The sequence below is a fragment of the Microtus pennsylvanicus genome, chromosome 14 (assembly GCF_037038515.1).
Source record: "Microtus pennsylvanicus isolate mMicPen1 chromosome 14, mMicPen1.hap1, whole genome shotgun sequence".
NCBI lineage: Eukaryota > Metazoa > Chordata > Mammalia > Rodentia > Cricetidae > Microtus > Microtus pennsylvanicus.
In genome coordinates this window covers 33,799,082-33,813,255 of record NC_134592.1, presented here as the reverse complement: position 1 = coordinate 33,813,255, position 14,174 = coordinate 33,799,082, and the positions used below count along the sequence as shown (strand labels likewise).

At 41.1% G+C, this 14,174-nt stretch overlaps 1 protein-coding gene across 7 annotated transcripts in view; it reads left to right on the top strand.

Annotated features, from left to right (window-relative positions):
• Positions 1–14,174, top strand: part of Pcnx1 (pecanex 1) — a 145,354-nt gene that overhangs the window by 48,029 nt on the left and 83,151 nt on the right. For 6 of the 7 annotated variants that reach the window (XM_075948286.1, XM_075948285.1, XM_075948283.1 and 3 more), the window contains exon 6: positions 9,975–11,681. The exons of the other annotated variant lie outside the window; for it this stretch is intronic. In XM_075948286.1, coding sequence (XP_075804401.1) covers positions 9,975–11,681 — 1,707 coding nt within the window. The remainder of the gene's footprint in view (positions 1–9,974; positions 11,682–14,174) is intronic. 7 annotated transcript variants of the gene reach the window in all.

Genomic DNA, 14,174 nt, shown 5'->3' with positions numbered 1-14,174 from the left:
TGCCCCTTCCTCACATTTAACAGAAGCGTTTGTTTATTCATTTTCTACACAGTCTGTTGCTCTATAGCCCTGGGTGACCTGTAACTCATCTTATAGCTCAGATTGGCCTCAATCTTAGGTGATCCTCCTGCCTCTGCCTCCTGGGTGCTGAAATTACAGGCAGCAGCCATCATATCTGTCTCTAATATGGTTATTTTTAGGAAACAATAAAATAAAATAATTTACTAGAATAGTAGTCATGCAGCATTTTAAGTGTTTTTACCATACCGAGTTAAGTTAGACTACGCAGAGAAAGAAATTTATGAACATGTGCCCCAGTGTATGAGATGATGGGTGAGAATCTGCTGTTCTTTAGGTGCCCATTAACTTGATGCCTTACCCAATTCCATTTCTTTTTTTCTCTTCTTTTGGAGACAGGCTCTCAATGTGTAGCATTGACTGGCCTGGAACTCTCTGTGTAGACAAGGGTGACCTCATGGAGATCCGCCTGCCTCTCCCTCCTGTGTGCTGGATTATAGGTGTGCCTTTCTCCTACCCCACCTTCACTAAACTTCAGCTCTTGCAGGTGTAGTCTGTTGCTGGTGCTTGGAAGTTTATCACCTTTCTTTCTCCTCTCTTGTCATTGTTAATTTGCCCCCCACCCCAAGGCCTCTGAACATACTGCATGGCATGAATTTCTTTTTCTTTTAAGTTAAAGGTGAATCAGTTACTTTGCATAGTGCTATATCCATTTCTATAATCCATACCATGATAATGTCCTGGCAACAAGGTCATATAATCTTAAGAGGACTGAGCCTGTCTGCATTTCGGAGTCATGTGCCTCATTATCCTTCCATATATCTGAAAAACACTAAGCAAAGGTTTTGTTTTGTTTAATGATAATCTGGCAGGTTGAGGTTTATACACATACAACTCTATCATTGTAGCCAGGTACAGAGTAACATAGATAAAATGTCTGGCATTCACTTGGCACAGACTGTTGTCTAGGTTGGAGGTTCACATGCTTGTTTTGCAAAGGCCTAGGTAGCTTTGCAGGTCAGTTGGTACCCAGCTCTGCGATTGTACAGGGAAGGATGCCTAAACCATTTCTAAGTGATTGGGCATGGCTGTGCCACACGGACACTTCCTTTACAAACATGGCCAGGCTTTGTTCCATGGTCCTGTTGGTGTCAGCCTTGGGGTTAGTTCTCTGTGTATGCATTTACTCGTTTGTCCCTTTAGATATCTGAATTCAACACTGTTGGCATTTTTACTTTACAGAGTGTCATATTATGACTTGAGGAGTAAAAGGAAACTTTCCCACTATCACAGCTAAATTCTAATTACTATATTACTTTAAAGTAGTTCTTTAAAAATATTTGTGTGCATGCATGTCTGTGTGCATGCACCCATGGAGGCCAGAAGAAGGCCTTGTATTCCCCAGAACTGGAGTTAAAAGTTGTTTGTGAGTCCCCTGACGTAGGGGGAACTGAACTCAGGTCCTTTGCAAGACTAGCCAGCACTGTTAATGGAGCAGCCCTCTCTCTAGTCCCTTAAGTAGTTTTATAACTTGCTTTGTTCATGCAACATACCAGTTTCTGTGTACGTTTAGCAGATATTTTCATGTTGTTATTATGTGCACAGCACTGTTTTAAATATTGGAAATAGTCAGTGAACAGAGAGCAGTTTGTGCCCTCTTATGGCTCCCATGTTCCCAGTATGGAGTTGTATTCCTGTGAGTCCATTATAAGAGCACATGGATGGAGAATGGAAGTGGTGGGGTTGGGAGAAAGGTTATCTTAAGATACCTACAGCAGAGACCTAATGAAAGGGAAACCGAGGTAACAAGCCCCTTCTATGCAAGGGGAAGAGTAAGTGCAGGAGATGTAAAATAGGAACATGCCTGTTGGCTTTGAAAAGCAATGTAGCTGGCATAGGATGTCTGTGGGGCTAGGACTTTGTAAAGTCTGAGAGGCCAATTGTTTTTTTTTTTTTGGTATTTTATTTTTTTGTTCTTTTTAATTGTTTTTATTGAGCTATATATTTTCTCTGCTCCCTCCTTCCGCCTGCATCCCCTTCTACCGTCTCCTATGGTCTCGTGCTCCAATTTACTCAGGAGATCTTGTCTTTTTCTATTTCCCATGTAGATAAGGCCATGTCTGTCTGTCTGTCTTAGGGTCCTCATTGTTGTCTAGATCTCTGGGATTGTGATTTGTAGGATAATTTTCTTTGCTTTATGTTTAAAAACTACTTATGAATGAGTATATGTGATAGTTGTCTTTCTGTGTCTGGGTTACTCACTCAAAATAATGTTTTCTAGCTCCATCCATTTGCCTGCAAATTTCCAGCTGTCATTATTTTTTTCTGCTGTGTAGTACTCCATTGTGTAAATGCATCACATTTTCCTTATTCATTCTTTGGTTGAGGAACATTTAGGTTGTTTCCAGGTTCTGGCTATGACAAACAGTGCTCAAACATGATTGAGCATCCTTTGGATATATACCCAAAAGTGGTATTACTGGGTCTTAAGGAAGGTTGTTTCCTAATTTTCTGAGAAATCGCCACACTGACATCCAAAGGGGCTGTACCAGCTTGCATTCCCACCAGCAATGCAGAAGTGTTCCCTTTACCCCACAATCTCTCCAGCATAAGTTGTCATCAGTGTTTTTAATCTTGGCCATTCTTATAGGTGTAAGATGGAATCTCAGAGTTGTTTTGATTTGCATTTCTCTAATGACTAAGGATGTTGAATATTTCTTTAATTGTCTTCCAGCCATTTTAGATTCCTCTGTTGAGAGTTCTCTGTTTAGGTCTGTACTCTATTTTTTTTTATTGCATTATTTGTTCTTTTGATGACCAATTTCTTGAGTCCTTTGTGTATTTTGGAGATCAGATCTCTGTCTGATGTAGGGCTAGTGAAGATCTTTTCCCATTCTGTAGGCTGTCGTTTTGTCTTGTTAACCATAACCTTTGCTTTATAGAAGCTTTTAAGTTTCAGGAGGTCCCATTGATTAATTGTTTCTCTCAGTGTCTGTGCTACTGGGGTTATATTTAGGAAGTGGCCAATGCGTTCAAGTATACTTCCCACTTTCTCTTCTATGAGCTTCAGTGTGACTGTCTTTATGTTGAGGTGTTTGATTCATTTGGACTTAAGTTTTGCGCATGGTGATAGATATGGATCTATTTTCATTCTTCTACATGTTGATATCCAGTTATGCCGGCATCATCTGTTAAATATGCTTTCTTTTTTCCATTTGATATTTTTTGCTTCTTTGTCAAAAATCAGGTGATAGAAGATGTGTGGATTGATATCTGAGTCTTTGATTTGGTTCCATTGGTCCTCCTGTCTGTTTTTATGTCAATACCAGGCTGTTTTCAGTACTGTAGCTCTGTAGTAGGGTTTGAAGTCAGGGATTGTGATGCCTCCAGAAGTTCTTTTATTGTACAGGATTGTTTTGGCTATCCCATGTTTTTTTGCTTTTTCATATGAAGTTGAATATTGTTCTTTCATGGTCTGTGAAGAATTTTGCTGGGCATTGCTTTATCTATAGATTGCTTTTGGTAAGATTGCCATTTTTACTATGTTAATTCTTCCTACCCTAGAGCATGGGAGATCTTTCCATTTTCTGGTGTCTTCTTCAATTTCTTTCTTCAAAGATTTAAAGTTATTTTCATACAAGTCTTCCATTTGTTTGGTTAGAGTTACTCCAAGATATTTTATGCTATTTGTGGCTATTATGAAGGGTGATGTTTCTCTGATTTCTTCCCCAGGCCTTTTATCATCTGTGTACAGGAGGGATACTGATTTTTTTTTTAAGTTAATCTTGCGTCCTGCTACATTACTGAAAGTGTTTATGAGTTGCAGAAATTTCTTGGTAGAATTTTTGGGGTTGCTTATGTAAGCTATCATCTCATCAGCAAATAGTGAGAGTTGGACTTCTTCTTTTTCAATCCCCTTGATCTTCTTTTGTTGTCTTATTGCTCTAGCTAGGACCTCAAGAACTATATTGAATAGATATGGAGAGAGTGGACAGCCTTGTCTTGTTCCTGATTTCAGTGGGATTGCTGGGAGTTTCTCTCCATTTAGTTTGATGTTGGCTGTTGGATTGTTGTATATTGCTGTTATTATGTTTAGGTATGTTCCTTTGTATCCCTGCTCTCTCCAAGACCTTTATCATGAAGGGATGTTGTGTTTTGTTGAAAGCTTTTTCAGCATCTAATGAGATGATCATATGGTTTTTATTTTTCAGTTTGTTTATATGGTGGATTACATTGACAGATTTTCGTATGTTGAACCATCCCTGCATCTGTGGGATGAAGCCAACGTGGTCATGGTGGATGATGGTTCTGATGTGTTCTTGGATTTGATTTGCCAGTATTTTATGTAGTATTTTTACATCAATGTTCATGAGTGAGATTGGTCTGTAATTTTCATTCTTAGTAATGTCTTTCTGTGGTTTGGGTATCAGGGTAATTGTAGTCTCATAAAGAGTTTGGCAATATTCCTTCTGTTTCTGTGGTATGGAACAATTTGAGGAGTATTGGTATTCGTTCTTCTTTGAAAATCTTGTAGAATTCTGAGCTGAAACCATCTGGTCCTGGGCTTTTTTTTGGTTGGGAGACTTTTGATGACTGTTTCTGTTCTTTAGCAGTTATAGGTGATGACCAATTTCTTGAGTTCTTTGTGTATTTTGGAGATCAGCCCTGGGAGGTTGTTTTTACAGATACCTGTTTTAATTTTTAGAAAGATGAACTGCTACAGTGACTCTGATCAAAGGGATAAATGCTGAAATTGAGAGGTCATTGTAAGGGTTAAGGCAGTAAGAAGTTGCCTGGCCCCATATTCCCCCACCCCCTTGTGTGTATGTGTACTAATAAGATGTTGTGTTGGTGGATTTTAGTGTTCTTCAATAAGATTTTATAATACTCATGAGTGATTTATTTCAGACAGTTTTGCGTTGAACAGCAGGGAAGATGGGGTGTTCCTTAACTGAAAGGGGTGTTTACTTTCAAAGACAGGATAGCATGGAGGGTAGGATGTGAGTTCAGTTTGTGATTCTTTGGGACCTCAAAATAGCCATGAGGAGGAAGAAGTCAGATTAGATGTTTGGATTGGACATCTAGAAGTTGTCATTGTATAAATACAACTAACCATTCAGCACATCAAATATGGAGTTAGAGCTGGGCATGGTGGGTCTCACCTGTAACTTTGGAGGGTGAAACACAAGGTTTGCCTTAATTCAGAGCCAATCTGGAGCAGTAGAGTGAGTTTCAAGCCAGCCTCCACTATAGAATGAGGCTCTTTCTAAAAACAAAAACAACAACAATAAAAGAAAAAAAAGGTGCAAAGCAAAACCAGTACAAAAGCACACAGTGAGCTGGATTCTTCTGAAGAACCCTACAGGGATTTCATGATCCTGGCTGTGGTTTGTCACCACCTAGTGGCCATTGCTTAACCAGCTGTAATACTATTTAGGACTGGCTTGGCTTTAGGTGTTTAATTGGTTAGCATTTGGTTGACAAGTTGACACTCATTTTGTCCTAAGGTTTCAGATTATTACTAGAACCAAGAATGTGGAGTGCACCTGATTCTTCCCTTCCAAGGAGGAGTTCCTGACAATTTCCCTTCTCCTCTCTCTCATGTCTTCTTTGTCCAAGATCAGAATTATAGCTCACCCCCATCCCATTCAGGCCAGACAGAATATGGAGAAAATAGTCCTAGATGTTTCCGAACGTTTATCCTGATTCTGGGAAATTGAAAGAGATCTACAAGGAGGAAGTATAGGTCGGAAGCTGAAAAATCTCAGGGCTGTGACCGGAGCCAATAGACTTGCAGCCATTTAGACTAAATAGAAACAGCTTATGGTCCAAAGAACTCTGAGCCTGCTAGATGCCAGCATGATAGAGAAAGTTTGATCTCTTTGCCAGTTCTGCTTCTGAATGAAGAGATTTGAGAATGGGGCCATTAAAAGCATTGAAGATACTGCTTATCCTATAAGGAAGTTTCATGCCTTAGTATTAGAACCTGTTGAAACTGGGCTGTCACTGGGGGTGGAATGCTCGCCTAGTCTGTGTGTGTTAAGGTCATTGGCTCAGTCTCCAGCCTACAAAACAGAAAACAACCTGAGAATTAAAGAAAAATAAACCACCGTGACTATTAATTACTCTTCCAATAAATTCTTGCAAAGGAGAAGAGAACCAAGCCAGTAGCTAGCATGAGAAGTGAAAGATAAGGGTTGGAGTATAGATTTTAAGAGAAATAATAGCATGTTTGTGTCATTGGTAGAGATGGCCCAAGAGAGAAGCCTATAGCATGCTTTTTATTTATAAATAAGTGTGGTAGGTGTTAGCGTCAGAAACAGTCAGGTGTGAGGTGTGACGTAGTCATGCTTCTGCCATTGAGAACATTCGGGTCGCCCTTTTCTGTGTGCAACTTTGTGTCCTGTTTTCCTTTTTGATACGACTTTCATGCCATAAAACCGTCCCTTCTGGTTTACATACTTTTTAGTGTAGCACAAGTTTATATTCCTGTTATCACCGCAGAAGAAACTTGCAGCTGCCGCCCTCTTTGCTGCTTCCGCCTGCCCGAGAGCGCAGGGTGTTTGTCTGCTGTTTGTCACCTGTTCTGAGTACTTCCCAGACATGAATCTCTATGATGTGCGGCTTTTATGCCGCCTTCGTTCATTTACCATGTTAGAGCAGGTATCAGACTTGATTTCACTTGTGGCTAAACACAGTAGATCTCTTGAAACACATGCCGTGCAGCCCAGCACTGTGTGTGGACTGCAGAACAGAAATTATAGTTTTCATGCGGTACTGCCGCTTTTTTCGTAAGTGCTGTCTCATGGTTTTACAGAATGTTCAAAATGTGTCTAGTGCCTCTATAACACTGTCAGTAGATTGTATAATTTACACAACCATTTTATTGGTCATTGTTAAAATTTTTATGTTTTAAGAATTTTTATAAAAAAAAGGAGCCTTCTGTAATGTAACTTTCATCCACTTTCTCCTAAGAATTTTCATATCAAATGAATAAATTGGGAGAACCATGGAAAAAAAATCCAAAATGAAACCTTTGGGGGTAAGATCTAATGCTTTACTCTTTAGCCATCATTTCTAAAAGTAAACCAATAACCCGAGGGTAAGACCTTTCTTCTGAGAGTTTAGGGGCTAGGGAGATGGATCAGCCAGCAAAGTGCTTGCTGTGAAATAAAGGACCTGAGTTCCGTCCCCAGCACCATGTAAGAATGCCAGGTGTGCAGAACACACCTGCGTTCCTTCCTAGGCATGACGAAACAGGAAAGGCAGACTGCCGGAGCTTGCTGTCCAGGCAGGCTAACCAAGTCAGTGACAGACCCTGCCTCAAAAAGTAAGTTGAGAGCAGTTGAGGAAGACACTTGACATCAACCTCTATCTCCACGTGTTCACGTGCACACAGCCCACCTCAGCCACAGTTCTTAGAGGAAAGTTGATTTTGATCATTAATGTTAAAAAATTTCAGTATTTATCAAATTATTTTTATGTGTATGGGTGTTTTTCCTGCGTGTGTGTCTTTTCATTACTTGCATGCCTGGTTAGAAGAAGGCATCAGATTCCTGCAACTGGAGTTAACAGATGTTGTGAGCTGCTCTGTGGATGCTGGGAGTTGACTCCATATCTTCTGGTAGAGCAGTCAGTGCTCTAACTGCTGAGCCACCTCTCCAGCTCTGATCATTAGCATGTTAAAGTCCCACTTCATAGAATAGTTGTGCTGGTGGTGGTGTATGTGTGTGCGCGCGCCATAGAGCAAGCACACATGGAGGTCAGAGGACAACTTGGTAGAGTCACTTCTCTCTTTCCACCTTTACGTAGATTCTGGGGATCCAGTTCAGGCAAGCCTTTTCTCAATAAACCACATTGCTGGCCCCAGATTTATGTTCTTTTAAAGTATATAAATATGTATAGTAGCTTCATTTTTATTTTAATCTTACGCAAGAGTGTTTGCTTTTATCATTGATATTCAGGTGAATAGAATCTGACTTACAGTTTGCTCACATGGTTACAATAATTTTTCTGGCCAGGTGATGGTGTCACACACTTTTAATCCCAGCACTCGGAAGGCAGAGGCAGGCGGATCTCAGAATTTGAGGCCAGCCTGTCTATAAGAGCTAGTTTCAGGATAGGTTCCAAAGCTACAGAGAAACCCTGTTTCTAAAAACAACAACAAAACAAAAACCAGAATAATTTTTCCTTTTTGTTGTTTTTTTATTTCTAACCCAGGCTGGCAGGTCCTGATGCCCCTGTCTCCAGGGTGCTTAGGTTAAAGGCCTGTGTCACTACATACAAATTAATAGTTTTCTTTTGTGTGAAGCTGACATTGGGTTTAGGCATCCTTTTCTGCCAAACACATAATTTCAAAATCAGCTTTTGTGTAGGCAGATGGAATTTTGTATATCCATAATTCTATTTATGATGCATATGATAATTTCAGTCCGTAACTCCTACCTTAATTGGAAACTAAGGAATGTTCTATACAGGAATGTAATACAGAGCAAGATGTATTTTTTTTGGGGGGGGGGATCTTATAATTGTTTCATCAGTGATGAGAGAAAATGCAGGATTTTAGCCTATAATTATTATTTGTTGTTGTTGATACTTAATATATTCTCATTGAGGGCATATAACATACGTCACGTGATTTTTATTATACTTGTATTCTTGAAGAGTTTTACATCCATACAGTGTATTTTGATCACATTCATCCCCACTCTTCCCCCAACTCCTTCTAGACCTATCCCCTGCCCCCCTCATCCCAACTTGGAGTCTTCATTGAAGAAGAAATACACACACACACACACACACACACACACATACATATATACACACAAATATACATCACTCTCTATATATACAAAATTATATACATTTGTATGTATTTTTTCCCTTCTAATTTGTGCTGTTGCTGCAGTCACGGGTGTGGGTCCATTCAATACAGTACCCTCCAAGGGCCTTCTCTAAACTGATTCTTCCTCCCTGAGAGATCACCAGATGTCATATCTTCGAAGTGAGGCCTATGAGTTTCTGTCATTTTGTGACTGTGACAAATCGTGAGATACCTTGCATCACTATGTGGTCTCTTGTTTGAGCATTGATCAGCACTTTAATTTTGTTGTTTATTTCTTCTTTCTCTAGGTTTTAATAACTTTTTTAATCTTCTTAATATTTGTGTGTGTATGGATAGTGTAGACTTGAGTTGCTGTGGTTTGCGTGCGGAGGTCGGGGATAGTTGTATGGTGAATGCCTTGTTTGCTCTCTTTACATGTGCTCCTGGAATCTCTTTGCCCACCGAGTGATTTTGGAGACCCCCATTCTAAGTTTTTAGTTGTAAAATAATTCTGTTTTTTCCAAAGAATTAAAGTATTTCCTAAGGTATAATAATGATAGTTATTATTAATTTTGATTTTGTATGTGTAACTATATATGTATATATTCAGTGTCTACTGCCTACTGCTTATGAAGTTGTTAATACATTTTTTTAGATGAAGAGCCAGTCTCAGAATGATAACTCAAGGCTACCTATTTGTAAGTTAGAAATAGAACTTGGAGCAGATTGTGGTGACGTACACCTGAAATTGCAGACTCAGCATGCTGAGACAGGAGGATCTTAAGTTCAAGCCTAGCCTGGGTTAAATAGTGAGACCCTTTTCAAAAAGGGAGGGAGGGGAGGAACGAACACACAGAGAGTGAGAGAGACAGACAGACAGACAGGATGGAACTTTTTCTGAATTCTTTTGAAGACCTCAAAAAATTGAAAAGGTTAGTTCATTCCATCAGTTAGAATGTTTTCTTTGTGCAGTTTTAAACAAACCAGCTCTTTGGGATGACTGGCCAGCTTGTTCAGTGAATTGAGAATTGCTTAGACTTGATTTCCTGTGTGCTGTGAATTCTTTCCTTTGTTAGACAGTGAGGAGCTGATCACGCGTCTGTGTTAACATTTTCAAATGTGTTTGGAACAGATTTGGCGACTGATCGCAAGCTCTTCCGCCTGGTCTCCAATGACTCCTTCATCTCTATCCAGCCTTCCTTGTCCTCTTGTGGACAGGACTTACCAAGGGACTTCAGTGACAAAGTGAGCCTGCCAAGTCATAGCCAGCACCACCATGTCGATCAGTCCCTGTCCAGTGCCTGTGACACAGAAGTGGCTTCTCTCGTACCTTTACATTCACACTCTTACAGGAAAGAGCACCGGCCACGAGGAGTACCACGGACTTCCAGTTCTGCTGTGGCTTTTCCTGATGCCTCTCTGAATGACTTTCCTCTCTACCAGCAGAGACGGGGATTAGACCCAGTCAGTGAGTTAGACTCTTCTAAGCCTCACTCTGGGTCTAGAGAGTCTTTAGTAGAGAAGTCCTGCCCACCTGCAGAATTTCAGCCTGCTGGTGACCTGAGGAAAAGTAATTCTCAGCCACCCACAAAGTGTGGGAAGAGCAGAGCACTGAACGCTGACAAAAGTGTGGACAGCCTGAGGAGCCTGAGCACACGGAGTAGCGGGTCCACCGAGAGCTACTGCAGCGGGACCGACAGGGACACCAACAGTACTCTGAGCAGCTATAAAAGTGAGCAGACCAGCTCCACTCACATCGAGAGCATCGTGTCTGAGCACGAGGAGTCTCCCAAAGTGGGAAAGAGGAATGCCAGGAAGAAGGGCTGCTCTGACTCAGCAGAAGAGAGGCGCCACGGTGCTGGTGACCAAAGGACTAGCAGTGACAAGACTGCCCCAGAGGGGAGTGAATCTGGTGGGCCTCCTGAGGACCCAGATGCTCAGGCATCCGGGGAGGTACCTGACCAGGTTGCTCCTAGCAGCTCTGCATCAGAAGATGCCAATAAAAACCCCCATGCAAATGAGTTTACTGTCCCTGGGGATAGGCCATCTGAGCAGAGTGCAGAGAGCAGAGAGGAGCAGAGTGAGAAGCCCAGCATTTCCACAGACCCCAGAGTTTGTAGAGACAGTGGTGGGAAGCAGAAGGAAGGTGATGTCCGACCCAAATCCTCCAGCGTAATCCACCGGACAACCTCTGCGCACAAGCCAGGCAGAAGGCGCGCAGGAAAGAAACGGGCCAGCAGCTTTGACTCCAGTCGCCATCGGGACTATGTTTCCTTCCGAGGCGTCTCTGGCAGCAAGCCTCACAGTGCTGTGTTTTGTCACGACGAGGACTCTAGTGATCAAAGTGATTTGAGCAGAGCACCAAGTGTGCATTCTGCTCACCAGTTCAGCAGCGATAGCTCTTCCAGCGCCACCTCTCATTCGTGCCAGTCTCCTGAGGGCAAATACAGTGCCCTCAAGACCAAACATGGCCATAAGGACCGGGGCACAGACTCGGACCACACACACAGAGCTCATGCAGGCCCAGAGGGAACCGCCAAAAAGAGGGCCACTCGAAGGACTTCCAGCACAAATAGTGCCAAGACGCGGGCGCGGGTGCTGAGCTTGGATAGTGGCACTGTGGCCTGTCTGAATGACACAAACAGGCTGCTGGCACCTGAAAGTATAAAGCCCTTAACCACTTCAAAGTCAGATCTTGAGGCCAAAGAGGGAGAGGTGCTAGATGAGCTGTCTTTGCTGGGCCGGGCTTCCCAGTTAGAGACAGTCACTCGGTCTAGGAATAGTCTGCCAAGCCAGGCTGCCTTTCCTGAAGGGGAAGAACAAGATGCAGCCCCTGGAGGTAAGTGAGCCACAGGAACTCAAGGGTCACTGCTGACTGTGACTGTGCTCGGAGTAGTCTAATAGAAGCTTCAGAAAGTGCCATTTCCCCGTGTTAGGAAGCGGCTTCTTTCAGTGGGAGTAGTCTCTGATGGTTCGACTGTCTGATGGGACACATGAGTTTATTCTTGATTGCTTCCCTTTTCTAAGCTAGTTTTGCCATTAATAACCCAATTAGTTCTCTTCTTTCTACAATAGCAACAGTTTTACAACTATATGAGGGTGACAAACGGCTATAGCCAAGTCTTCACAGTGTGCTGCTGAACTCCCAGAGGCAGCCGCTCACCCCGTCACAGAAGATTGATTCTCCAGATACTACTGTGGCACTGGGCTCGTTCTGTTTATGTGCTTTTCTCAATTCAAGTTTTAGATACTAAGAAAATGATATTTTCCCCATGATTTCTCACTGTACTTAAGGTAAATTAAGTTGAAGTTTATAATTTATATTAATTAGCATTCTATTTTTTATATGCTTATTTATATTTTGATTTTTGAGACGGATCTCAATGTGTAGTCCTGGCTGGCCTAGAATGTACTATGTAGATCAGGCTGGCCTCAAACTGTTCTGTTAGCTTTGCCTCCTGAGTGCTGGGATTAAAGGCATACATCATCACTTCCTGCTGTATTAGCATTTTAATCTGTTAATTGATGCATGGTATTCCCTATGATGGTGATGGTGTTTGGGTAAAGTAATAACTTACTAATTTCAGGCTTTGGGGGAGTTGTACAAAGTTGGATAGGTGATATTGTATCAGTGTGTGTTGACCTGTTTTTCAGAGGTGGTGTTCTTCACTGTTTTCCTCCTACCTCAGACTGTTGACTGTTTTGCTGATTATAAAGTCTTTCTGGGTACAATGAAAATGAGGCCTTCTGCTGTCAGCACACATGAGTCTTGGAGGGTCACAGTCATTTGCTATAATAGTGGTGATTCTCTCCTTAACAGTTAAAGTTGATGCTCTGTTCATACAGGCATTTCAAACGTGTCTACACTTACCTTAAAAGAATTTCAGGTTCATCTGGAGTATTTTAAAGATCATACTGTAAAGATGTTCTTGCTTGTATTTATTTTTTTTCTATTTCTAGAAAGCTTCTAACAAAAATTAACTTATAATGGGATTGTAAAGAAATTATTTTTAGTGCTGAAGGAGTTCTCAAAGTAGTCTTCTAAGCTGTATATTAGAGGTGATTGTATCTGAAGTGGTTCTTACCACTTGGTTGCTGCATAAATGTCTTACAATTTTGACCTGGATGTCATTCTATAGTTTATATAGAGACTTCTCAGAGAAGCTTTCTCATGTGTGTCTGTTCTTGATGTCAGTGGCTCCATTGGGTTTTAAAAAAATAGCTTCTTTAAGTTATCAAAATAAATTTTGAGAGTGAACATGTTATAGTATATTCTAAATATTGCTAAAATAAATGGTATTGCCAGAATATAAATGTTACTAGCATATATACAAGATGTGCTATGGAAAGTCTCTATCTTTGCTTTCTTACCGTCGTTTCCTTTCCATAGTGAATGTTGATTTTCCTTTTTTGTTTTGTTTGGTGGTTTTACAAAATTGCGTGGAAAGTGTTATTACCTTCTTCATGCAGTTCTGTGACCATGTAAGTCTTCATATTTCCAGATTCCAGATTTGTTTGTTTGTATCTTTAAAATCTCCACTAAATGCTAATAATAAAACAATGAACTAAATTTTTAAGATCTCAACTTTAGTTGAAGAAATTCACTAGTATGCGGGAGGTTGAAGATATTTTTTTGTCAAATAAGGGTACTGCTAGGGTGTTTATTTTGTTTGTTTGTTTGTTTGTTTTTATTGTGCTTAGAATGAAAAACAAAACAAAATGATTTAAATGTGTTAGAGATTTCTGTGTCCATTACACCTAAATACAAGGGTTTGCTGTGTTTTAGTTGAACTTCCAGAAAACTTGGAAGTAGCAGGAAGGAATTTAAATGTTCCTGTTTAAAATGGACATAATTTCAGTGTGTGTCGATATGAGCGTCATTCGTTACAGCCTTGTCTGGTGATTTAGGAGTGATGTGTCTGGGTTGTGCTCCAAAACATGATGAAACATGATGGCACACATGGTTCTCTCTCTCTCTCTCTCTCTCTCTCTCTGTTTCTCTCTCTCTCTCTCTCTCTCTCTCTCTCTCTCTCTCTCTCTCTCTCTCTCTCTATGTCTCTCTCTCTGTCTCTCTCTCTCTCTGTCTCTCTCTCTGTCTGTCTCTCTCTGTCTCTGTCTCTCTCTCTCTCTGTGTGTGTGTGTGTGTCTCCTGGACAGAAAACCGTAAGTGAATTTTAATCTGGGTAGATCTGGAGGTATTGCAGCCTTCTCCAGATACTTTATTATTGGGGTGAATGGTGTTAGGGTGGAGACATGGAGTCTGGGAAGTACTTGAAAGTGTTAAAATAAAGCCCTGGAATAGAGGTGATGTAGCCTAGGTTCACATGTGTGT